General features: G+C 40.3%; 1 protein-coding gene and 1 long non-coding RNA gene across 3 annotated transcripts; both read right to left on the reverse strand.

Moving 5' to 3' along the window:
- On the reverse strand, positions 1 to 26,767 carry LOC119733790 (LON peptidase N-terminal domain and RING finger protein 3-like). 2 transcript variants are annotated; one of them, XM_038207158.1, is made up of 14 exons: positions 26,413 to 26,767; positions 24,081 to 24,120; positions 21,733 to 22,353; positions 11,952 to 12,070; positions 10,908 to 11,030; positions 9,725 to 9,937; positions 8,943 to 9,585; positions 8,043 to 8,124; positions 7,359 to 7,473; positions 6,533 to 6,654; positions 5,985 to 6,161; positions 5,022 to 5,191; positions 3,905 to 4,047; positions 1 to 2,986 (listed from the first exon to the last, which is right to left on the reverse strand). In XM_038207158.1, the coding sequence occupies exons 3-14, from the start codon at positions 22,340 to 22,342 to the stop codon at positions 2,831 to 2,833; spliced, it is 2,673 nt and encodes an 890-aa protein (XP_038063086.1). In that variant the 5' UTR covers positions 22,343 to 22,353; positions 24,081 to 24,120; positions 26,413 to 26,767; the 3' UTR covers positions 1 to 2,830. The 2 variants fall into 2 exon arrangements, with proteins under 2 accessions (XP_038063086.1, XP_038063085.1); XM_038207157.1 differs by lacking the exon at positions 24,081 to 24,120.
- Positions 19,256 to 21,061, reverse strand: LOC119733791. The gene is made up of 2 exons (XR_005271979.1): positions 20,460 to 21,061; positions 19,256 to 19,730 (listed from the first exon to the last, which is right to left on the reverse strand). It is a non-coding gene; the product is annotated as an uncharacterized LOC119733791 (long non-coding RNA).
- Positions 26,768 to 27,206: the final 439 nt, after the last annotated feature.

Consider the following 27,206-nt stretch of genomic DNA (forward strand, 5'->3'; position numbering starts at 1 on the left):
GATGTCACCAAACAAATTATATATTTTGTACATGTTCATATCTACACTGATTTTTATAACCGAGTCAAAATTTCCTCTCAATAAACTCAAACCGGATCAAAAAATGTCATTTTTTTTAAAGATAGACTAATCAATCAAGAGGTAAGAAACAAATGCAACCATATCTTTTGTACAGTTTTGTTGCCGTGGACAAAAGTTTAAGTCTACGGTTACCCGAGAAAAATCTTTGGAAAGGGTCTCTATTGACAAATTATACCACTTCTATACTGAAAGAGCCATAAATACACAAACTATGATGAATTTTGGAGATAACAAAATCTTTAATTTACAAACTTGTAAACTACACTTATTCTACACGTACATGTACACCCGACTTTCCCATAATGCACAGACTACTATCGACAACTGATTTGGTTGGGTTTTTAAAAAATTAATTTCTACAATTGATCTATGTACATTTTGTTCTCTTTTTTGTAATAACTTGTGAATAAAGACAATAAATACTTATTTACAACTGTGTAAATACAGAACAAAACTGTAATACTGGAAATCCAAACATCTTTATAGAATAAAAAACAGTTTGTGAACAATATCAAATAATTCTACTAATTTTACTCTTAAATAAAACGAGAAATTTAGATATAAGCATGGCTGACTGATGTAGATGTGGCGTTTACAAGTTTGAGTACAAAATGAACCAAAAATCTGTTTTAAATGTTTTCCCGATCGGTTACACGGAACTTATTTTCCGATCTGCTTTCTAGTTTTATTTTGCCAAAATCAGCAAAATGATTGAATTTACAAATTATAAGAAGCACCTTTTACTCGATCGCATTCCAGGAAGTTCGAATTATGCATTTTTTTTTAGTGAATGGCAACTATCCATTGTGTCAAACATTTGGTTGGTTTAAAATTTACTGTACATGTACGTTGTATACATTGTATACATTGTATACGTTGTATACATTGTATATGTTGTATACATAGTACCACTGTTAATGTCATGTTTAAGCTAATGTGTGCATGTTCAATATGATGTAAACAATAGAAAAGGACTGTAATTGTGGCTCCCTTTACACAAAATGTACAAATCAGTGAAATTTTTGTGCGCATTCTTTATATGGGTCTAAATAAGTATATCACTATTTTTTTTAAGAAATTTTACGAGAAATATCCCTCTGAGCACACACACAACATTAAGAACACAAAATAAACCAAAAGAAAGAAAATCAAAACAGAAATAAAAAAAAAAACAGAATAAAAAAATGTTAATTCCTATAGATTTGTTATTAGAAAAAAAAATATCATAGAGCATTTATGAAAAAAGTCATGACAAAATATTAGCTTTGGTATAATTAAAAATATCGCATGTACAATTCACACCAAAAAAGAAAAAAAAAGCGTTTACAAGCAGCGATTGAAATGTGACCCCAAAAGTATTGACATTTTTGTTGAATACCATCGGCTTTTGGTTCCACAATATATCGCGCGCACATGAGACTAGTTTTACAAAAATTATAGTTCGGCTGAATCACAATGCAGTGCGCCGACAAGAGATTGCCACAGAGAGTTCAGTTTTCCCACTGCATTGTGGGAGATGGTCGACGAATTCACAGCGCGGGACATTTGAAATTGTTAGTTATTCCAGTCAGTAGTTTCGAAAGCGAATGTGTCAGGTATACCGTGTGTCTACTGTTTTCTTTTCTTTTTATGGTGATTTTTTTGTAAGGCGGCAGAATGGTATGCCCCAATCACTTACAAATTAGTTCAAGTTGTATACTGACACTCATTCAAATGGGCCGCGTTTTGTCGAACGTAAACTTGTAAAAATGGACCGTCCATGGCAAACGCTTGGTGGCGCACTGTATTGTGTATCGCCCGAATTACAGTATGGGTGTCGTAGTTTCGCAAGTGAAAACAATTTGCAATGAAAGGCACTGAGAATGATGAGAAAAAATTCAATAAAATTCACTTTCTCACTTCCCACTTGTTCCATTTTTACAAACAGGTAAAAAACAAATACTGCCCAAAAATCCTCGTAGATCATAGTTTACCTTTGTTCAGACCAATATAGAAACAGTTAAAACCCACGAGACCAATTTTTTTTTCTGCAGCCAAGATCAGCACAATCTCGCCTCTCTACGTGTGTGGAGAGACTGGCAATTGAGGTTAAGTGTCTTGCCTGAGGACACAAGCAGCACGTTTCCCTGTCAGGATTTGAACCCATGTTCCATGGCACATGAGTTGAACTCCAGCTCTGAGGCATGAACCCTTACTACAAAGCAAGAGCCTCGACTTGATGGCTGCTACACTCGCATGCTTAGGATGGCTCTAGACGTGAGTTGGAGAGACAAAGTCAGGAATGAGGTGCTCTATGGCAACCTGCCAAGGATCTCTGCAACTATCAGACTTAGGCGCCTGCGATTGGCTGGTCACTGCGTTCGGCATCCAGAGATAGCTGCAAGCCAACTCATCTTATGGGAACCCACTCATGGAGTAGCCTCTCGAGGTGGGCAGACGCTAACCTACGTGGACCAGCCGCGTCGTGATACTGGACTTGCCTCCGCAGCCGAGATCAGGACGGCCATGGGAGACCGTGATGTGTGGTATGCTTTTGTTGCAGTCCGACGAGAGTCGACTTGATGATGATGATGAGTTGAACTCCATCACCACTGGACCACGGCACTTCACCCCTTCAGCAACTTATCCGGGATGAATAATAAGAGTACTCCTAAACGCAAACTCGAAATATCTGATCATAGTTTCATCTCCAAGCAACAGAGACGCTATCTTCAAGTCGAGACCATTCTACGCCGCTGCCTCCTTTTAGTCAGAACTGGTAGCCGGATATGCGGGCGAGGCACCGCTGCAGGGCGTTGAGGCGGTCCTTCAGGCTTGGCATGGCCAGGATGCCCAGCTGAATACGCTTGTTGAATGGGAGGATGGCGAGCAGCCACCAGGTCCAGGACGGGCCCTGGGGGCAGGCCTAGGGAGAGGAGGGGGGAGGAGAAGAAACAATAGTCTCAATTACCAAAATAAGAGTATGTACATGTAACCAACCCATTCACCCAAATCTTCCAAAATCCTCCAAAATCCTTTGTTGGTTTTTGGATCTTCTTCTTATCGAGTCCACGTCACAAAGCTAAATTCGGTTCAGCCAACGCCGAACACATTTCTCTGCATCTTCATTGTACAATGCAAGATCGGCAGCTGTGCAAGGGTGTTGTGGAAGAGGGCATCTCAAAAGGTGCTCCATAGTTTGTGGCTCTACGCCACAATCACACATGGTATCATTGGAGGAACTATATCCCCACTTGTTGAGTGTCACCTTGGCTCTGCCACCTCCAGTTCTCAGTCTGTTGAGGCATTTTTGGATGATTTTGGAGGATTGAGGCTGATTGGCAAAACAGTGTGGGTTGATTTTGGAGGATGCATTGTGTCGAGTTCATAGGCTGTACCCTGCATTGTTTATGATCGGCCATACATAATTGAGCCCTGCATTATGCTTGATAACATCCGCACTGCTTCTGAATGTCATCGGCACTGCCTCAACCCATTCACAGTGATTGTTGGAGGATTTTGAAGGATTGAGGCAATGGCGTGCACCCCGCCAACGAACAAATTCAAGGAGTAACGAATGATTTTGGAGGACTGAGGCTGACTCGAAGCCAGCTTTTATTTTTGCAAATATGGTGGTATGCGTGTACAAACTTTGATTCCTTTCCCAGGCCAAAACATGGGCCCTCAAAAATCGAACCCATTGGAGCGATTTTATCGTCACTCCACTCACACGCATTTGTTTTTTTCAAAACAGAAGTTTAAAATAGAATAGAAAAAAACAACAAAATAGGATAATGGACACATTGATGAACTACAGATGACCTGTTTTAGGCTGTGCTCTTACCAGAGGGTCTTCTTCTCTTGCCGGTGTGGGGCCAAAGTGGGCTATGATACGGGTCTGGTGCATGATCGGCAGTGAGTTGAACCAGGTCTGGGCCTGCTGATAAACCTCCGTCTCCAGCGCTCGGACTACAGCAATGTCATCACCTGAAATTTGAAGAAGAAAAAAAAATGACGTAATTATTTTTCACTTCAAAACCATGAAATCTGGTCGTTTTTACTGATTGAACTTTCACAATCTGAACGTAGGCATGCGCAATACTACCAATGAACCCATATCTTAAAGAGTTCTATATTTACACTACACCCCCGCGTTCTGCAACAAATCGCTCAGCACGTGCCATGCACACACCAATCTCCATATAAGGAGTTTTTAGAACCGCTCGTGAGAGGCGCATGGCATAAACATACATGTGTAGCTAGAGTGGTGTTCCGAAAAACATGAAGTAAAATTGTTGAACAAAATCGTTGGAAATTCATAAAAGAACATTTAGTTGTTTACTTTTTGACTGAATGGTATTTATAAGGGAATACATGTGTGCTTTGGAGGTGTTTAACACTATGTTTGAGACTGGTTGGAGTCTGACAAGCTGGTAATTTCCCGAGGCGAAGCTGACTGTGAACGTTCAACCAATAAAACGGTAAAAGGCACTAGATTTCACAGGAGTCCAAATTTCATGTGACACTGGAAAAGTGTTTAAGACCAGCCAGCCATGTCTTTATCATTCGTTTACAACGGGCCACGTGACGGGCTCTCGACCAATGGGAATGGGTAAACTGTCTAAGGTATTTATGAATGGGAATGAATATGTGCTTGGCCGGTATTGAACAAGTTTAAAAGCAGCTTGGAGCCTAGTCGCTGATAATATCCCTCACCTTTTGGTTAGGACCATTATCAGCGCAAGGGCCTCAACAAACTTGTTTAAAACAGGCCAAGCATATATTTATTCCCTTAGCATTTACTACTTTGATATCGGCCATGTGTTTTTACACCCTCAAAGATTGCGTAGCAGCCTTGGTTTTTGCCTTGCATCCTGTGGGTGTACGAAAAAACATCATGGACCACTTCACGAGACACCCCTGGTTTCGCCTCGCACCTCTCGAGTGATTTATCTTCCTACCTGTCACTTCCACATCTTTGATGAACTCCACCATGCTCGTGTTGTAGCCGTCCCGCATTCCCCTGGACAGGACCTTGAAGCGGCGACCCCCGACGGTCTTGATGACCGACCGGCCGTCGGGTAGATTCTCCACCTGCTGGATCTCCAACATGCAGCCGATGTCCTCATGCCTGAAACAGCAGGAATAAACAACAGACTTCTTAAATTTGGGTTTTATTTTCAGCTGCGTTTTCACCATAAACCACCAAGATGCTGTAGTGAAAGGTACAGTCCATCATTTGCGATTTGTGCATTTTGTTCGTTTGCAGCAACAAACATGCTCTAAATCTAAAGAAGGGTGCTGAACAAGTAACCTGATGAAGTTTCAGCTCAGCTTCAGCTGTATATCTCGAGAAAAAGAACATTCTAGAATCTCTATTTCAAATCAAAAGTTGCTGAACCATGTTTTGAATTGGGCCTGAATTCAACGTCCGACACGTCCGAGTCACTGAGCCGATTGCAGCTACGTGATATCACGTACTGATCCGAAGAATCAAAGCAACCACGCGTGTAAACGCTTGCACGCGCTTCGCCGAATAAAAAAAACAAAACTACTAATGGAAATTTCCAACGGTGCATCTTTAGACGCACCGTTGAAAAGGCCTTCTTTCGTTGATTTTTTTCAAAATGACAGCTTGCCTGAAAGACAATTTTCACAGGGAGTTTAGTCCCCTTACTATCTTTCAACCAAGTATGTTTTCCAACACTACTCACGTCAGTTACTTTTTGAATAGGTGCAAATGATGGACTGTAGCTTTAAGGAATATCTTAAAATCAATGTTCACGTGTCTCCCCAATGCCAAGAAATCTGCATCTGAAATAGTGTTTTTTTCTGTCTTTCTTTTTGACCACTCGATATATTTCCACACTATTGTGGGGTAGAATTTCACAACTCAACAACAAACATACAATAAAAAAACCTACCCTTGGTTGGTGTCGTCCGGTAAGCACATGCCGAACTGCCGGGCCCCTGAATCCATCGTCTGCCGAACCATCAGCCGGTAGCGAGGCTCGAAGATGTGCAGCGGGCAGGGGATTGTGGGAAACGCCAAGGTGCAGACGAAGATTGGCACTTCGCACTGCGACTGGTCTTGCACAAACCTGCCATACAAAAAAATTGCTTTTAAAGTTACCGGGTGAAGTATCGACGATTCGAAAATGGTCTAGAGCAGGATTGTAACTTGCACATCCAGAAAACAATACCACTTGTTGTTGGCAGAATTGAGGATGGTTCCTAGCCAAAAGGGCCTAGGGGTCCGGTATAAAGCATTGATTTTCCTTCAGCAAAATGGGAACTGAATACGAGCATAAAAAAAAAATCAATTTTTGTTAAAAAATATTTCACCAAAACAATGGACTCAGAAACATGCCAGAAAGACACAGTTCAAAAAGTTTCATTTTCGCTCTGTGATATCACTGTCCATTGATAATTCAGAGGGAGGAACGGCAGCTGCATGAATGATTTCTCTCACCTTGCCATTGCCTCCATCTCCCTTTTGTGCTGCTCTTCCCTCTCCCGGTACTCCTCCCCCAGGTACTCCTGCAGGAGGAACAGCACCACCTCCGAGACTGAGTTGTTGCGCTGAGCCAGATACTGAAAAGATATCAGAAAAAAAAGTTGCAATAATTAGCATATTTTTTCTGCCAAGGTCAAGGTTTGGTCCCTGCTTCTTGTTACTTAAGGGAATATACATCATTTGCTTTTGCTGTAATTTTCAGAAATGGATGGAATTGGGGGGTTGGAAATATATAGCAAATATAGTTACACTGACTTTTTTGAGGTTTTGGGTTCAAAAATGCTATAAAAACCAAGAAATACAATCATTTTCCTGTAGTCTGGTTCCCTGACTCCATTTAAGAAGAAACAGAGCAGTTTACATACATTGGGGAATTGTAAGGTCAGGGAACCAGTCTAGCTGGCTTGTACCCGTTCACAGGTGTGTAATCGATTGCAAACAAGTGCGATGGTCAACTGGGGCCAGTATTTGGAGAAAAGCCAGTTGTTTCCAACGCTGATCGGCCGATCAGCGTTGGAAATTGATACAAAAATACCACTTTTCTTGAAAATGACAGTATACCAGGTGCCATGATTTTACAGGATGCTTTACACTGTCATTCACTAACAGTCCAGCAAGGTATTTCAAAATGATTTGGTAGTTTTATTTTTTGATGTTTGCAAATGTTGTATTTTCCCTTTAACTGGACTTGTGATTTGACTTTGACGGACTGTACAACTCTCTACCGAGTGTGCTGCCCTCAGCGGGCCACGCACGTGTCTGATACAACAACTGGACTCACCTCTGCCAGCGAGTCCTTGCACAGCGGGCATGAGTTGTTGTAGTCTAGAGACCGGTTCAGGCACAGTTTGCAGAAGGTGTGGCCGCAGGGTGTCGTCAACGGCTCCAAAAATAACCTGTTAAGGTGAACAGAAACGTGGTTTAGTGAAATAACAGGAATTTGACAGCTCAATTAAGAACCTGTGTTACTTCCAAGCCATGGCATTGATACTGCTGAAACAAACTCTCAGAGGAACAACGAAGAAATGTGGTCTCACTTAAAAGTTGTCAACCCGTGCTCTTTGACACATTTGATTTGTTTCTCCTAATGATTTTCAATGTACATGTATACGTTTTACTTAAACAGAACCCCCAGCCCCCCCCCCCCACCCCCTATTTTTGATGTTTTAAAACTCATGCTTTTATTTTGGGTCGCTTTGCACCCATAACACATTAAAGATACGCCTGAATTATTATTGAACGCAAATAATTCTACATTTGTAAAGTAATTTATTCCATTACTATTTTTTGTTTGTTCAATGTCTCATTCACAAGTAACTGTTACATAACTAAAAAAATCAAAATTTAAAAACAAAAAATCTATTTTCAGGGTGCAACTCGTAATTAACATGGGGCAAACAACTTTATTAAGACTAACTTTTTGAAAATTGGCCAATTCATTTGTTTCAAATCTGTTTCAACCCACCTATAACATAGACTGCACTCATAGTCCTCCTTGTCCACTTTTTCCCTAGGGACTGTCCGTGCTTTCCTTATCAAGTCCACACCTGTTGAAAAATGACCACAGAAAAAAAAATAGGTTATTTAAAAAAATCAGAGTCCATTTTGCATTATCCAATATTTTTTTTGCACGATTTGTGGTCTTTTTGAAGATAGATTTTTTTAAAAATATTGCAGCAAACTGTATTTTTAATCAATTTGTAATTTAATGAAAAAGACAACTCACTGCAATTTTAAAATTTGTTCAAAATACTTATTAGCATTCCCGATGGATCAGCTGTAATAATTCAATTCCAAGCATAAAATTGAGAACGTGGCGAACATGTTTTTTTCAATCTTCAGAAATGGCAAAAATTGGTAATAGGACAATAAGCGAGTTCTGTATTCCAACTGCACAGGTTCACATCAAGATTTGCTGATTTTTCTTTCGGGATTAAAATTTTGTCGTATGGGTGCAAAAGCATAGCGGGTACCAGCAAAATTGAAGAGATCATCGTGGTCTGAAGTATACATTTTACAAAAGTTCCATCTCTTTTCAATTGCACCAAAAATTTCACAGAATGCAGGGTTACCACGTCCCCCATAGCCTTGTGTGCATTTATCTGCCGCAGTTATCCCGGGAAAAAAATTGTTGAATCTTGCTGTGCACCAGACTATTTTGGAATACCGAGCTGGCTTATTGTTTTTTACATTTTTTTTCTTTAGTAACATCGTCATTTTCAGGGTTAAAACAAGATACAAACGACAGACTGCACAAGTAAATATTTGCAAATAATCTATTTCTGTGCCTAGTACCATCATGCCTGCAAAGCTTTTCAGACTTGGGGCATACATACATTGGGCAGGTATTTTTGATAACACTCACGGGCAAACTTGAATTCTACTCTTCTGGTGGGACTAAGGATGGCATCGCTGCTGCTTGACATGCAGCGCTTGCGTTTGCGCATCGTCAGGAACTCCGAAGTCGACATTTCTCCTCGACTCCGCAAGCACTCCGTTGCTTGTGCTTTCCTAGGGGGCGGGGATTCGGGAGCGGGCGTGGCCCTTGGTGTGGGCGCAGCTTTCATTGTGGGTGTGGTTTCTGATGCAGGCTCAGCCTCTGATGTGGGTGCAGATTCAGAAGTGGGCGTGGCTTCCGAAGGTGGGTTGGATCCAGCTCGTGTCACTGCTTCCAATGTGGGTGTGGCTTCTGATGTTCCCAGTGTGGGCGTGTCCTCTGATGCTGGCGTAGATCCAGGTGTGGACGTGGTTTCTGATGCTGAAGGGGGCTTGGCTGTGGTCGTTGTTTCCAATGTGGGCGAGGCTTCTGATGTGGGCCTGGCTTCTGATGTAGACGTGGCCTCTGATGTAGGTGTGGAAACTTTTGTGGTCCCGGCTTCCAAAGTGGGCGTGGCCTTGGCTGAGGCTGTGGGCGCGTCCTCGGATGACCGTTTGACTTCCTTGTCTGACTTGGAGGCCGTTTCTGCACCTTCCTTATTCTCGCCATCTGAAGAGGTTTCTTCATTTTCCTGTTCAAAAAAAAAATGACAATGTTCTTACGCCACTGGGAATGTTTCCAACAAGTAGCAGGCTAGAGTAATCAAAGGATTATGTATTTGGGTCAAGTTCAACAAACTATGGCAAACTATGTTCCGCGCTTGAACATACCTCGGCATCCTTGTCCGCCAACAGCTGGTTGACGGCTTTGAGTCCCAGCGCCACCTCCTCTGCCAAGTCTGAGATCCCCCTGGCAAACATCCCGCCTGACCCCGCCGCCGCTGCTGAGGCCGCCCCGGGCCTAAGGGGCCTGGGGAACCCTCGCTGCAGCTCTAGGCACTTGATGGTTGCAGGCTGGACGGGAGAGAGAAGATCGTGCAGGACCTGAGGTGGATGGAAGGACAGGAAGATGAAAGGATGAAATAAAAAAATGATTAGTGAGTTATATGATTAATTATATACTGTTTTCAAGAGAGGACAAAGCAGAGCGTGAAATAGGTTTAGAAAAAACGCCTTGGCCTAAACTCGTGCACGGCAGTAAGCGAGTTTGTGATGAGTGTGTTCTTGGGCAAGAGACTTTACTGAAATAACAGATCTCAAAATCAAAGTGTACATGAAGATGGGTACCTTTCAAGTAAAAAGATGATTGAGCTGATCTCATAATAACTGTGAAGTGTTTTATAGGGACATTTCTAAAAGAGGTTCTATTAGCTCATTATTAACCCTCCTATGCAAACATATATGTACCTGTACATTCTGTGCAAAGTTGTTCCGTTAGTGAATATTAATCAAGTGACTGTTTTTTAACAGTTCAGAGCTCCCAGCCTACATGAAGCAGGATCGACTGGCTGTGACTGTTAATGTAACTCCATACGGCTATGCTTTGACTGAAGGTGATTGATAAGCCAGCTGTGCCTACCACTTGCCTGTTTTTTGTCGATTGACTGAATTTAACTAGTCACAGTGTTTGCTTGATATATCTGACTGTTGGTGACTAGCCTGTGTAAAAGGCATGGCAGGGGAAGAGGCCTTTTTTTCTTTTTTTCTTTTTTACTGTCTATGACAGTTCAGACAGCAGGAGGGTTAATATCATTATAATTGAACTAGTTGGACGAAATAAACTGGCACAATCCCTTCTAATTGTTTGCCATAATTCCACTTTTTGCCTTTTTGCCACAACCAAGTACAAGAGGGTAGCAGTATTAGCTGGGGAGTACCTGTCCCATCCAGCAAGGAACAGAAACATTCTACATGTATTTTTTTTTTCATGCCAAGGAATCCAAAAACGAACACAGACCTAATGAATCATATTGGTTTGAGACAGAGTTATCTTTAATGTATCGGGAGAAATTACCTCTTCGAGGCATTTTCTGGATGACGTGGAGAAGGGGTCGAGGGCCAAGCTCTGCAGAAACGCCACCATGGCCTCCTCTTGCTGTTGGAGGCCAGTCAAAGCCATGCCTTTCCGATAATAACCCTACAATGTAAATATGTAAGACAAACTTTGAAATGAGCCTCTAATAATTGATAAGATACAAAAAGGGGGGTGGCGTGTATCTGTTTTTTCATTCGTTTGCTTGTTTTGTCCTTGTGTACTGGCAAATTTGAATGAAATGCTCACAAGAGGTGCATGTACATATATACACGGCCACGGGTGTGGAAAGCTGGTGCCTTTTTACACAGACTTTTTTTTACCCCAGTTTATTGAGGTCATAGGCTGAAGTGAAGTCAAATCCAATACAAGCCAGTCACATGACTGTGACTTGTGTCGCAAGTCCCATTGGATGAATATACATGTTAGACGGAGTAATGCATAGTTTGATAATGGATGTGAGACGGGATGAATTGTGTGTTTGACTTGTGATGACTTGCGATTGCCTTGCGATTGACTTGTGATTGACTTGTGATTGACTTGTGATTGACTTGTGATTGACCTGTGATTGACATGTGATTGCCTTGTGATTGACCTGTAATTGACTTGTGACTGACTTAATTGTGATTGCCTTATGATTGCCTTGGGATAGACTTGTAATTGACTTGTGATTGACTTGGGATTGACTTATGATTGCCTTGTGATTGACCTGTGATAGACCTGTAATTGACTTGTGATTACTTTGTGACTGACTTGTGATTGTCATGTGATTGCTTTGTGATGGACTTGTGATTGACTTTTGATGGACTTGTGATCGACTCGTGATTGCTTTGTGACTGACTTGTGATTGCTCTGTGACTGACTTGTGAGTGACTTGTGATTGACTAGTAGGAACTTGTGATTGACTTGCGACTTGACTTACCAAGTCTTGTGAGGACTTGACTACAACGTATCATGAAACCCAGACCAGTTCAAATGCAAACTTTAGCCTCATTACGAATAAAACACTCATACTGAGTATCTCACCTTGGACCAATCGGGCCTGAGTTCACACACTGCTTCCGCATCTTCAAGTGCTTCCTCGTATTGCTTTAGTCCCATGTTCACGTGAGACCTGTTGCTCAGCACATAGTGGTCGTGGGGTACTGTGAGGACAAGTGAAAACATTGCCATTACAGACAGAAAACGAGAAGGCCCCACATGTTGCAATTTGTTTTTTAAGCATTCAACATGTACCGGTAAATGCATTAGTCTGGCTCCACTTGGCATGCTTGGCAATAAGTCAAGGCTCCATGATAACGGCAAAAGTGGATTTTTCTTTATCATCCTGCTACCAGTACAACTTACTCTACGTACTTTCTTAGCCACTCTGAATCAATTGAATAGAATTTGGCGCACTCGGGGACCAGCTCTGCTAGGCTTCTTTTTTTCTTTTTTTTGATATTGTTTTGACAAATATGATGAAATCGTTTTTTAAATATCTAGTGTCAAACTGTTCATATATCATCGTCCTCTGAGGCAATCAATTTGATCGGTGTTCCAATTTTCCTCCAGATTTGAAGTTACCCGGTCCTTTATTATAAAATACATTTCCAGAATCCAGATTCCTTAACCCTTGCACTTTTGGTTGTGCATGCTAAGCTTTCTGTCAATACTCTTTAGCAGTTCTAGCAGTGTACTGTGATTCATTCCCAAAGTACAGTGGCAGATATTGGAGGGCTGTGCAAAAAAAATGGGCCAGTCACGTTTTTCAAATACTGTAACGTGATTTGGAGGATTAAGTAGAGCAAGGGTTAACATAGCGTCAACATCATCGGGGCAAGGCATTTTTTTTTAACTTTAAAGGGCTCAAGACATGAATCTAATTTTAGGAACATATTTTGTGTAGGTGTCTACTCCCCTTAAATGTACGAAGATCTCTGACATCCCTTTTTGGTTAATTTTATTGAAAAGTGCACTTTTTTAAAAACATTAAAACATTTCCATGCTTGGTGAGAACTTTTTTTATGAGTCAGAAGCCACAATTCAGAGACCATATGTATTCAGTCATTTCTTAAGAAAATATACAAGATAATATTATAAGACTTCAGTTGTTATAGTCTACAGCAGTGTCACGATGCATGAAACGTGCTGCGCACATTTGCCTCGTGAATGCGCAAAGACATTCATGAGCAAAACATTGAGACATTTCAATGCTTTCCTGACAAATAATGGCGCTGTTGCTACATATGTATGATGCCATTTCAGGAAGACACTGTTCAATTTAGGGGTTTTCTGCTCAAATTGGGAACCCAAAATATTCTCATTAAAAACATTTGTGAGAAAACTTTGCTAGAATTGGCTTACTGCCATGTACTGAAACGACAACGAATCACCACAGAAAAAAAACAAGTTTACTACAGGATTAGGCCCTACAGTGTCAAACATTCTGGCAAATTTTGGTGCTGAAATATCCCGGTAGCTGAGGTTTCTGCCTGAAATGACATGACACTTTTGCTCATGAATATGAAAATTCGCATAAGCATAAAAACCAAAGAGGTAACAAACTGCCCTTCATTCTTCAAAATGGCAAAATGAAAATTGAACATTTGGTTAAATGGGACACAAAGGTGCATTTTCAAGGATAGCATGAAAAAAATTACATTTCATGGGCGCTTTAATTCCCAAGGGGACACCAACAATCAACTTTCAGCAAGCCAGACGCATGGCCCAGATAGTGCAATCATGTTGCAATCAACCTATTTCCCAGTAGTATTTTATAATCATGATTGATAATACATGTATCGAATCCTGACCCATCAAAAAAGTTCAAACCAAGAAAATGCAGGTTCCAGCTAAGCCCCCCCCCCCCCCAAAAGTCTCCGGTTTCTGGTATGGAGCTTGCCCAAAAAGTGGTGCGGCGACGCGGCTTTTTTTTTTTTAACCTGATTTTTTTGCTTCAAATGTCGGCTGATGACTGCAAATGGTGCCCGACTAAACTTAGTGCAAATATAATGGGAGCCCAGAGAGGCCACATAAAGCTTATTCTCGACCATAACCCAATCTAAAAACACGTTAAAATTGTGCAGCAGCAGGATTCAAGTCAAACCAGTGAGTTTGGCGGTTTTGAGACATCATCTTTCATTGAAAAAAAAAAACTTTTTCATTTTGCCGACGTGCACGGCTACAGCGACGCGCGCACATACCAGAAACCGGAGACTTTTTTTTTTGGCCTAACCCACTTTTTTCTGAGGTTAAGTAACACCCACTACGTGTAAAAAAAAAATGGCCTTGATTTAGGGTAAGGGAGGGCATTTCTTTGCTACAATGGAGTACGAGCCACTTTCTAACTATCTAAGCCAGCCTGATCTCCTACCATAGGTCATTAATCTACGTGTAGAGCTACAAAAAAAAAAAAAGTAACAAACTTGTCCATTTTACCAGCTGAATTCATGATTTATGTAACGTTACCACAAATGGACAAGCTTACATTCTTACAAAGAATAAGAAACCAAGCTTGAGTGAAGAAACGACATTTTCTTTCCTTGCTCCACGATTTGACTAAAACACAAACAACGTAAGTATTGTACACAAAATTAACTTCGATGCCCAAACCATTTAGGCCTATTGTCCGGAAGAGAAAAAGTGTTCGCTTTCCCAATTTTTTTTAGTGGTTAACATTTTACTGTGCTGTAGGGGATCTTAACCTTTTCAGTGAAATATTTGTAATAGTACATGTATGTGTCCCGTCTTCTAAATACATTGTAGGCCTACAATAATGTACATTTAGCCTTCTTCTCCTTCCACATAACATAAACATACTTTGACCCAGTTATTACTGAGCACGCTGAACATAACCTACATAATGCAGCCGTTGTCCCTTGAAGAAAAAAAAAAAACACCAACTCCTTTCATAATGCACTGGGCTTGTGTAACAGTCATTCTTGCATAATGCATGCTGTACGGTGTGCCTGTACTCTTCATCAGACAGCCACAACATTAAACAAGAGACACATGCTTTAGATCTAGACAGGAACCTCCCTACCGTACTTTACCGGGTCACACTTTGTATGTCAACGGCATGAATATTCATCAGTTCTATTTTAAGCTTGTGTAACTGTCATTCATGCACGATGGACTCTATGCCCATGTGCATCCTATGGTACATCATACATGTAGCTCTGTGCTACACCAGACACCAGGCAAAAAAGAGCAGCCTGTTGTTGATCCGGCCTACCATTGGCAAACATTTTACATATATGTCAATATTCATGAATATTCAGCAGTTGCACATCAATATTCATTTCTATTTTACGCTTGCGTAACTGTCATTCACGCATGATAGACTCTATGCCCATATTGTTGTGTAACACTTCGCCAGACACCATGAAAAGGACAGCTGCTGTTGATCCGGCCTACTTCATTGGAACATTTTGCATGTCCATAACATGAATATTCATCAGCTCTACTCTAAGCTTGTGTAACTGTCATTCACGCATGATCGACTCCGTGCCCATGTTGTGTACAACACTTCACCAGACACCAGGAGAACAAATTTAGCAGCCTGCTAGTTGATGGGGCCTACACTTCATTGGCTAATTAAAATATTTTAAATAACATACAATTTTAAAGTGGCTATGGAAAACAAGAAAAATGCCACTGTCACTCTCAGGTCAAAGCCTGCAAAGCATTCTATTGAAATTTGAACTGAAACCCATTAATATAATTATGTGAGGCATTAGGCCAAAAAAAAGAGTTTTTCTTCCGGTTTCCCTATTCTGACAGCCCCTACCCTAATTTTTTAATGCAAAAAATGAGGAAAAAACACCCAAACCCATTAATTTCTACCTTTTACCCTTGACTACACGTAGACGCCTCCATATGATCGTACACACACAAAATAGTGGCCAAAACAAAAAAATCCCTACCTACAAGGTCTACCTTATTTTCAAATGCCATGTAATGTAATCGGAAGCAGACTGTATTTTTTTTTTTTTTTTTTGGCCTTAAATGTCTGCTTTTCACTCGGGAAAGTATATTGAACATTTATCATCTAGGGATCTGAATGTCGATTTATTGGAAAAAACAGTCTCAAAACTAGACAAGATGAAATTCTTAAATTAAATTGTCTTTCTTTGTGAAGTTATGTGAAGTTTCCATGTTCGCAAGGTCTGATTTCAGACTCATTCGCAAGGTCTGATTTCAGACTCTAGAGTCTAAAATCTGAACAGAACACCCCCCCCCCTCCATTCGCACAATGATGTGATGACCCTATGAACTCTTGTATCACAACGCTGCCCTTTGAGGTCAGGTAATGATCAAAGATTAAGAAACCGTTCCAGCACTGCGTTGATGTCCCCGACCTGTGCATGTACCACTCTTACACAACAGGTGAATGTCACTATGGTTTATGTACTGGTACATCTTTCATTCATGAGTCACTTACTGGCCTTACACAACAAGAGTCATGAACTGTGAACACACGATCCTTGCACAACCATACCACATCTCCCGTCATTCCCATCCCCTTTCAAACGCCCATACTGACACAGATCATGGGAGCTACCTCTATGGTTATATCATGGAGCAAGGAACTACAGAGTCCTTTGAGTTTGAGGCCACTTGCACAATGGGGTAGTTATGAAACCTGGACAGTTGGCCTCATTGAAAGGGGGCAAGGCCTGGAGGTCTCAAACGACTGTTAGAAAACCATCTCAATTTATCCCCAGAGTTCAAACAACTATTGGCTTAGGCCAAAAAAAAAATAGTTACTTTTTCCAAAATGTTCCGCGGTAGCTCCAACAATTTTTTTTACCAAAGAGCACCAAGGAATGGGAAATTGCACCAAGGCAAATGATCGAGGGCACCAAGGCAAATTATGGAAGACACCAATGTACATGAGGACACCAAAAAAAGCAAAATAGTACCCCACCTTGTCTGTACAATCCAAGCTTGGAAAAAAAAAAAAAAAAAAAAAAAAAAGCCACATCGCCGCATCAATTCCGGAACTTTGGTCTGACCAGAGACCCGAGTATTTTTACTTGTTTGGCCTTATCTAAACTGAACAGCAGAGTTCAACTATTTTTGGGTGACACTCAAAGAGTTCACGCTGGTACAAATTTTGAACATTTCAGTCAGCGCGCAGCATGCCCGAAAGTGCTTTCGTTTATTTGCAGCGTATGCACGAACACACTGGAAATATGAATATTCATGAGATAGGAGATCCAATCTTCGAAATTCATTTTCCGCTTAACGTGTCTTTAAAAGTAGGATTTTATTTGAAATAGAGATTGACAAGGGTATAGTTTAATTGTTAAATGATAATAATTAAGTTTTAAGCAACTATTTTGTGAAATATGGGGAAGGAAATATGACCGTTGTTGTGGTGAATTTACGGTCGGTGAAAATCGTCCTTTTTTCTATACTAAACGAAGTTGGGCAGAATGTTTTGACAATTTGATGAAAAGCGACATTATTAAGCTACCTTTATTTTATAACTTTGGTTCTCTTGAGTATCCGAGGTAGTCAGGATCACTCAAAAAGGATGTCTATTCCGAGTGCCCAGGTCACGAAAATAACACCGCTCTGAAAGAACGTGCGTGGCGGTTTCGTGCCCTGCTCCACACGTACACGGGATCACAATAAGTAAACGCGGAGTAAAGGCACCCGACTATAATAAACTGGTTGCGTGTCTTTTCGAAACAGGGAAGTAAAACGATGTTTCATGTAAACGCATTAAAAATAAGACTTCGTCGGGGTTTTTTTTGGGGGGGGGGGTCCTACTAAGTGTTTATGCTGGCAATGCAATAACTATTTCTTAATCATTGTGGGGATTTATTGGGAGGGGTGGGGGAGTACAAATTCGCAAAATAAACTACATTTTTGGCTTTATCTTAAGTAGGAAAGTGGACATGCATGACATGAACCTGAAAACAAATACAAACATGTATAAAGAATCAAGTCGTCTCTTTTCTTGACTGAAATTCTGGGAAACACTTTATTCATGAAATCACAATTACATACTTTCAGCTGCATTTAGTTAAACATTAAAGGGAATATACAACATTTGCAAACATCGAAAAATAAAACTACCAAGTTTTTGCGAAATACCTTAACAGGATGTTGGTAAATGACAGTCTAAAGCATTCTGTAAAATTATGGCACCTGGTATACTGTCATTTTCAAGAAAAGTGGTATTTTTGTATCAATTTCCAACGCTGATCGGCCGATCAGCGTTGGAAACAACTGGCTTTTTTTTTCAAATACTGGCCCCAATTAACCATTGCACTTGTTTGCAATCGATTACAAACCTATGAGCGGGTACGAGCCAGCTAGACTGGTTCCCTGACCTTACAATTCCCCAATGTATGTAAACTGCTCTGTTTCTTCTTATATGGAGTCAGGGAACCAGACTACAGGAAAATGATCGTTTTTCTTGGTTTTTATAGCATTTTCGAACCCAAAACCTCCAAAAAGTCAGTGTAACTATATTTGCTTTATATTTCCAACCCCCCAATTCCATCCATTTCTGAAAATTACAGCAAAAGCAAATGATGTATATTCCCTTTAAGGTATACTGAAACACTTTAATATTTGAACCACTTTCAGTTTCCAAGAAAAAAAACTTTACAAATGAAAGTTTCTCACAACATGGAATAACTTACAAATATAGATCTAAAAAAAAAAGTGAACATGAAAATTAAGGCACAGTTTCTTTATTGTGTGAGGTTTTTAATGCTCTGGAAAACACTGATGTACAATGTACATGTACAGTAACTATACTCTTGCGACATGTATAGACCATGAGCTTATAAAATTCCACGTGTCAGCAATTTGTTTTAAGGCAAGATTATTCAACCGCTCCAGCCCTTGTCAATAACAATAAATTGTATTTCTTAATAATTACAAGGGTAAGAATGCAGGCGTATAAGAACAAATAATACATATTTAAGATTGCAATGGTTACAAACTAACAAGCAATCAATTCTGTTCAGGCTAGTTTCCATCTCAACGTAAGAAACGCAAAGTGAAACAAAAAATGGGACCAAAACTGCAGAACAGATAATATGGAAACATTTCATCTGGAAGTGTCGCCGACAACTCAGACAGATGCAAACTGTTTCGCAGACGATCAGCAAAGTAGCCAGTGGTTCATAATGTTACGCAGTCTGCGTATTTTCAGAACATCGATATGGACTTCGAGTGCAGTGTACAGTCGTTCGCAGAGGTTTGTATTGTATTATCGGTTTTCAATATACAGCATAAAGGCTACTGACATTGATTAATTTGTGAAATAAAACTGGAAGTTGATATTTAGAGAAATTTGATTGAACTGATTATTTTTTTTCACTGTAATGCGTCATTTTTCTTACCGGGCAAATTTACATGCGTTGCAGTCTACACGTCATCAAACAAAACCTTTTGTGCTTCCAAGTCATCATGCGTTCATTCCAAAATGTGTACATTACAAAATGTGTCCGCATCTAGCAATGCTTGTTCTTCTTGCTATGTGAACAAGATGGCGCATATTAAATGTACCATGAAAGTGCTTATTCCTCAGGTTTTTTTATCAACGAACAATACATGCAATATTCCATGCGACATGGCGTAAGAATCCCCGTCACCTGATTCGTCAGTTTGTGAGTTGTTGATCACACGTCATTGAATTAAACATGCAAAATCCGGTTGTACCACAAAAATTGGAAAGTTCAATCCATGGTAAAATAATAGAGTTCCATTAAAATTGGTCATGTTCATCTTCCAGTGCGGATGTTGTGTCCAACCGTCTTGACAGGGAAAATGGGTAAATCACTCTTCGTACTTGACCTAGAGGGTATATTAAAGAAAAGAGAAAGGAGAGAAACATTATAATCAATCAATATACATGTACATTTACAGGGAAAGACCTAATATTAAATTAGGTTAGTCATTGCAAAAATGTTTTAAAAAAGACATGAATCTGGGACTGAGATTAAAGTGAGAATTATTTCCACTTTTGTTAGGAAATACTTAGAAAATTAATTTTCTTGATTCTTCACACTCATAGACTTTGTACACAACCGCTGAATTAAGTGGCGCCTGGATACATAGCCTAGATGCACATGGGATGTATTTGTTTTGTACTTGATGCGACATGCAAAGTAACGGGTAGGAATCTATTGTCGACATCGGTCGCGATGCACCCACGTACGAACATATACGTAGTGCCGGTTAGTAATACACACTGCATACACGAGTGACGTCATCCAAATCAGACGTTGCCGACCAAAATCATGCAATTGTCGCGTATATTTCGCATCAAAATATAAATCGCCCACGAAACCTGCAGAGATGGGAATAGTACGGTTCGAAAGCATAACTCTTCAAGAGTCCAGGAATCGACAAATTTTATCCAACAATATCCCGAGGTAGTCAGGATCACTCAAAACGTGCAGGTAGTGTTGAAAAAAAGGGTTTTTATACCTCATTTCACAAGCCTAATTAATCACCTTTACAACAATATAATCACTAAAAAATGGTATCATTCGACGCCGAAAATAATATTCTTTCACTCACCCCTCCATGTTGGCCCAACACTGCCGCGAAAACGGGTTTCTCGTCGATCTTCCAGGGGCACTGCCGAACGCTCGCGAAACCTCGTGAATTCTCGAAGGTCCGAGACCGTACAACTCGCTGCAAATAAAACTTCGCTGTGTGCCTCATTATCGAGCACGCTGCGCGCTGACTGATTTATGTAACTCTTGTCACCTGCATGTTATACAATGTACATGTACATTCATGTAGCATAGAGCATACATGTACATGTAGTTACTTGTACCCCAAATTGAATTAGGACTAGCCCACACACAAAAAAGTTGATGTCGATTCCAGGAACAACAATACAATGAACATGAAGCAGGCTATCAAAAGACACCTGTCAAAATTTCAGCTCGGACGATTTTGATTTTGTTTGTTTCAAAGCATTATTTTGTTGTTGAAAAGTGCGATGGTTTGGTCCTGACTAAATTGCGAGGAAATACATGTAACATATTTTCCTCCCTCTTTTTTCTCTTTTCAAAATAACAGCGTACTTGGCTCAGTGACGTCACAGGACGCACAATCCTATAATTAACTTACATGTACAATCCAGAAGGATATTTCTTGATATTTTTTTGACAGTTTAATTTTTGAGATGTTTGCAAATGGTGCCCATTACAGTTCAAAATAGAACAACTGATTGTGCACGGTTTTCCAAGGATAACAGTACACACTGCTCCCGGTGACAAAATAGCGCTTCAAGAATGTGCTACATGCTTTCACTGAATATTTTTAGGTTCTGGGAGAATTTAGGAGTTTCCTTTGAAATAAAAATACCTTTGACATTTAGAATTGCATAAAAGGGAAATGCTGAAGTACAACAAATGCTTTTTGGAAAACAAAAATACCTCAATTTTTTACAATTAAAAAAAAAAAAAAAAAAAAGTTAAACGCAATTGTTTACTTCTGTGGAATGATGAAGCAATTACGTACAGTACATATCTGTACAATGAGGACATGCACAATTCGATATCAGATTGTGTAATTTGAAATAACTGTCAAATCAAGAGATTTTTTTTTAACATCAATTCTGGCATTTTTTCATTGTTTTTTTATGCAGATAGTAAGTTTATTTTTAATAAATAAGTTCTTTTATAGGCAATCCCAAATGAACTAATTAGCTCTTCGAAAAAGTTAAATCATTAACAGTTCACTGAACACAAAAAACAACAACTGAAATTTGGGTGTTTTTTTTTTCGTTTATTTCAAACACTTCAATTTTCATATGACTTAAGATTGAAGAAATCCTTACCTAATTTGGTTGCTTCGGTATATTTTTTCACAGCCTCCTGTAATTTTCCTTTGGCATAAAACTTGTTCCCTTCCGCCCGCAACTGTCGCGCTTTCATCTCCTCGGGGAAATATTTCTCCAGAAGTTCCACCAGCTTGAAGTTCACCCGCGGCCCGCCCGCCGGCGGGCGGGGGTGTTTGACTTTACACTTGGCACACGTTCTGGACTCCGCGGCGTGCAGTAAGCAGTCCCGACAAGTCGTGTGTCCGCAGGGGAGTGTGGTGGGCTCGTAGAGTAAGGCCTCGCAGGCCGGGCAGGAAAACAGGTCCGAAGGCTGCCCTTTGAGTTTTCGACGGAACTTTTGTATCGACTCCGCCAAGTCGCCCTTCTTTGCGACCGACGCCACGAGGGCGTTCACGAGTTCCCTGAGCCGTTCCGGGGCCACTTCGCCCAGCCGGAAGGCGTGCATGTAGTCCCCCAGGGCCTCGTTCATATTGCCCCGTCGGGCGTACGTGTCCCCCCGCCCGATCAGCCAGTCCATGTTGGGTCCGTGCATGTGTAGAAGGTGGTCGAAAATCTCTGTCGCTTGTTCGTTATTATTGCAACCAAAGGCTTGCTTGGCAAGATCCATGGCTTGATGCTCTGGCAACCAACAAAAAAAATAAACAAATGAATAGAACAGTTACACTTCAAATACCTTTCAAAAATGTCTTCATCTCGGATTCATGCTTGCCCACAACAAACTAAAACTCCCAACACATTTCACATTCCTTCATAGCACACAATGCTTTAGGGCCCATCTTTATCCATATCAGGGATGTTGCGGACATTGTTATTGGTTCTAAGTTGCAGGATTCTGAACAACTTCTGAACAAGGATTCTTTCATCAGTATTGGTGAGTCCAGCAGTTGCTAATGAAATAAACATGTCTCATGACAAGTGCAGAGCTTCTTCTGGGCAAAGTGAATGATTCTAGGTCTGCAACTTGACTGGAACGTGCCTGGATATAAAATCGAAACGGGCCCTTACAATCCTTGTGTAGATTAACATAACATATGTTTACATAAGTTGAAGTTTGCAATTTAATATTTTTTCCAGCCATTCTTTAGAGCAGTGTTAGTGTTACCGCTTGAAAGACCAATAAAAAACCTTCACAAACAGATTCATGAGCAGTCAATTCCTCTGCACTTAAAAAAAAAAAGACCTGTCTGACAAAATCTGGTGTCACACAAGTCTCCATTTGCATAAATTTGCATAAAGCATTTGGTAATCTCGAATGTTAAGTAATTGTGTTAAGTAATTATTAAGCAAGTTGGTCTACAGTTTGGCTGCAAAAAAATCCAGGAAGTGTTTTTGGGGGGGGGGGGGGGTTGGCCCATGATATGTAAACTGGACTCCTATGAAAACTGGACTTTTTTCCCCTTTATTGGTCAAACCCTCTCACATGACTCGTCCCTCTCCTAACTATCTATGTGTGAGCATGCACAATACCACCACAGAGACTGTACATCATAATAAAACCTCAATTCATACTACACCAGTAACCAATACAAACACTAGAGCAGCCACTATTTATAGACGGAAGCAGCACATTATGATGAGTAATGTGTTGGACCCACATGACATGAGAGCGCTCACATTATAGCCTGCACATTTAATGGGCTGAAGTAAAGCAATGTTGTATTACAGTACACCTTGAGATTTGAGCTGCATTTCTGTTATAAAATATCCAATAAACAGAGAACAGGCCTTGGTGACCATACATGTATGTATTCGGTCATTACCTAAGAAAATATACAAGATAATATAAGACTTTAGTTGTGTAAGTCTACAGAGTAGTATCACGATGCATGCAACGTGCTGCGCACATGTACAGTGTAAGTGGCCTCGTGAATGTGCAACATCATGAGCAAAAGAAAAAAAAGGCAAGACACAAAGCCAGCTATGCAGTGAGGCAATGAGGCAATAGCATATTTTGCATAAATTGTGACACCCCCCCCCAAAAAAAAAAACCCTTAATTTTGTGCTTACAAGTTGTGGCAACTGCTTTCAATGAATGTGGTAACTTGAAACATGCTTGAAATTTCATGTACAACCAACATCTGCATAGTTCGTAATAATGGCTTACAAATGGGAAAACACCAAAAATAAAAGGAAAATTTATTTCAAGCTTTACAAGACTTTAAAACAGTTTTGATTTTTTTTTCATTTTTAATTACACAAACATGAACAAAAATTGAGGGAATTAGCTGTTCCCGGAAAAAAAAAGGCATGCCACTATGAATGCAACAGTATGAATGCAACACCACACCACAATTCTCTTCCTAGTGTTTTTTTTTTTAGTATACCCACAAACACTTTAAACTCACATTTTTCAAGTTTTATCTGAAGTCAATGCTAGCTGAGAGGCTGTAAGAAATCCATGAAAGCACGGAGAATAGAAGTCATATTTCAGAATAAATACGTTCTGTTCTTTTTTTTTAAGGCTCTGGCAGAAGCTTCTATTGTCACTGGGTGGTTGGTCGGTCAGTCTGTCTGTCCACGAAGATTGACCAAAAAATGGACCAAAATAAGCCCCGTAATGACCAAAATAATAGACTTAAAATAACTAACTAATTGACAAAATGCCATGCCGTCATCATAAAATACACTCTTGCCAAAAGTTTTTGGAAGACTGATTTTGTTTCAATCGATGCGCATGCACGTTTATTTTGCATAGGCCTTCTATATGTCTGTTCCTGAAAATTGACCATTAGTACCCTAAGATACACTGTCATTTTCAATGTTTTTTTTTTCAGGATTCTTTTGCGGTGTACAAAGTCTATCGAGAGTGCATTTTCATAGTATTTTCTAACAAACTTGGAAAAGTTTCTCAGTTCTAGTGTCAGTTCCAGTTTCATGTCTTTATAATATTTTTTACGATGACTGTCCTTCGTTGAAGTAATACTGATAAAAAAAGTGACATCGGCATGCAACATTCTTTCCTGTCTATTTTTGATGATCAATTCAATTATCATTTCACAACAACTAAGTCCCGTTGTCCAGATTAAATTTAAGAAACCAAAAAAATGCAAACAACTCATCTTATTACCTTTTCACCATGCAAACATTCAAATCTCCAAAAAAAAATTAAAAATTTCAAACAGACTACAGTCGTTTTCCTAGTTCCGGATAGCAAACATCATTCAGGCTGCTGTTGGCTTAACTACTCTACGAATTCATGTGACATCACATTGGTTAAAAAGTTTACCTTGAGTGATAGAGATACTAGAAAATAATATTCCAAATTTAAGTTGTTTTTATTTTGACTTTAATATGTCAAAAGGAATGTCAGACAAGTCGACCGTTGAGACAACTCGACTCGGGACAAGTCGACCGTTGAGACAACTCGACCGTTGAGACAAGTCGACCGTTGAGACAACTTGACTCGGGACAACCCGACTGTTGAGACAGCTAACGTGCACGGAACGTGCACGGTACGGCCACGCGGTTGACCGAAGATGCGCGCACAGGCCTGGCAAAAACGAACGATGTGCATGCACGGACAGTCACGCTGCGCTATATCGGCTCAGCTCTATGCAGCAAAACAAAGTCATGTATCATAACTCCCAAACGGCGATCAGCCGCCGTCAAAATCCCCGGTACTATCCCCAAAACTAGGCCCAAAATCATGCGAGGCGACTTGTCTCAACGGTCGACTTGTCTTTCCATTTATCGCACATACGGTCGAGTTGTCTCAACGGTCGAGTTGTCTCAACGGTCGACTTGTCCCGAGTCGAGTTGTCTCAACGGTCGACTTGTCTGACCCCCTGTCAAAAGTACCACTTTTCCTCGTTCTGAATTGGTTAAATCAGTTCCGAATCGATCAAAACCTGCTTTGTGCAAGAGAAAAAAATCACAGGAGAAAATCATTTTTTTCAACCAGAATCACCCCGAATCAGGCACATTTTCTGATCAATTTTCCAAAAATAGTTCATCCAAGAGAGTTCCAGCAAATTTTAAAAAGAGAATTAACATAAATGATTTTGAAACTTTTGACTGCAGCGCAACAGACCGAAAACCTTTGACCCACCACAGAATCATCACACAAAATCAATTAACGCACGTGTAGTTGGGACGTAAGTGCACGCACAATTCGGAACTTGGCAAAACATACGATCATTCGTTGGTGAAATTTCAAATATTAGAAATGTTACAAATTGTTCAACTTATTTTGATTCAACAAACATTCGATGGAAGAGTTTATACGACTGTAGTGTATGAACAAAATATTCAAAATAACACAGTCATGACAGTACGAGTGATGTACGGAGGAGAAAATTTATCGTTGATTCGCAGCTCCCGCGATTTTCTACAAACAGTCCAAACATGTCAAAGTGTGAGTCGAAATTCTGGCTAAAATGCCTCTTCTTAACTTTTTATACACTTCTTGTGTATCAAGAAGCTTTTCCTTTTCAAAATCCACTTCATCAGAAAACAAATTATTTGAGACTTATCCAAAAAAGTGCCTAGGTTTTTAATTGAAGCAATCTGGAACTAAAACATGTAAGAACAATTCAGAACTAAGAAAACGACTGTATGCCTACTTTAAGTTATAATTTTACAGGCCCTCATCAAATTTGAAACAAAACTTACATATATTATAACGGCATACATGGCATAGGGGGCCTATACATAACTTGATTGAGTCAGTCTACTTACAAATACAAGTTTATCTCGTCCGCGCCGAACATTTTGGCAAGTGTTTACTGGTCCCGACGTTACGTGTGAATCTGCACGTACTCAACCACGCACAGCGCTGAGCACCAACCGTGGTTTGCGGAGCCAGCAGAGGCGTCAGACTCGGAGATCTCCGTCCGTTTGAGGGATGTCTTCGCTTGAGCGACAGTAACTTCATAACTTCTCTGGCTCTTTTTACATAAACTGTGATAACGCTGAAAACTTGACTTACGTATAGCTTGCGAACCTAGAATACATAATCTACAGTAACGCTTTGTGTATAGAAGGCCGTTCGACGACAGACGTGTATTACCTAAGATTTGAACTTTGACCTTATGTAATTTTTTTTGCTGAAAGTTCCTTATCCGATTCTCAATTATCAATTACGCTAAACGACAGAGTCGATACTGAACTGTGCACGGATTGTGTATTTAATACTCATGGCTTCGGTCTCACGGAATCGATATTATACTTCCGGTGTTCTTGCACGGCTTTGTGTTGGTATCGCGGTTCGGAATGCTCGGGTCACAGACTGTCCTGATATATATAAGGCCTTATATATGTAAACGTTATGTAGGAATGTCGGTCACTTCGGCACCTAGCCAACTCGGCACCGGCCAACTCGGCACCTTGCCAACTCGGCACCTTGCCAACTCGGCACTTTGTCGGCACCTATCCAACTCGGCACCCGAATTTTGCTCTTTCTCAAAACTTCCAACTCGGCACCTACATTTTAACTAACTCGGCACCTGTCGAGTTGGTGGGTGCCGAGTTGC

Source organism: Patiria miniata, unplaced genomic scaffold (assembly GCF_015706575.1).
Source record: "Patiria miniata isolate m_02_andy unplaced genomic scaffold, ASM1570657v1 HiC_scaffold_26, whole genome shotgun sequence".
NCBI classification, from domain to species: Eukaryota; Metazoa; Echinodermata; class Asteroidea; order Valvatida; family Asterinidae; genus Patiria; species Patiria miniata.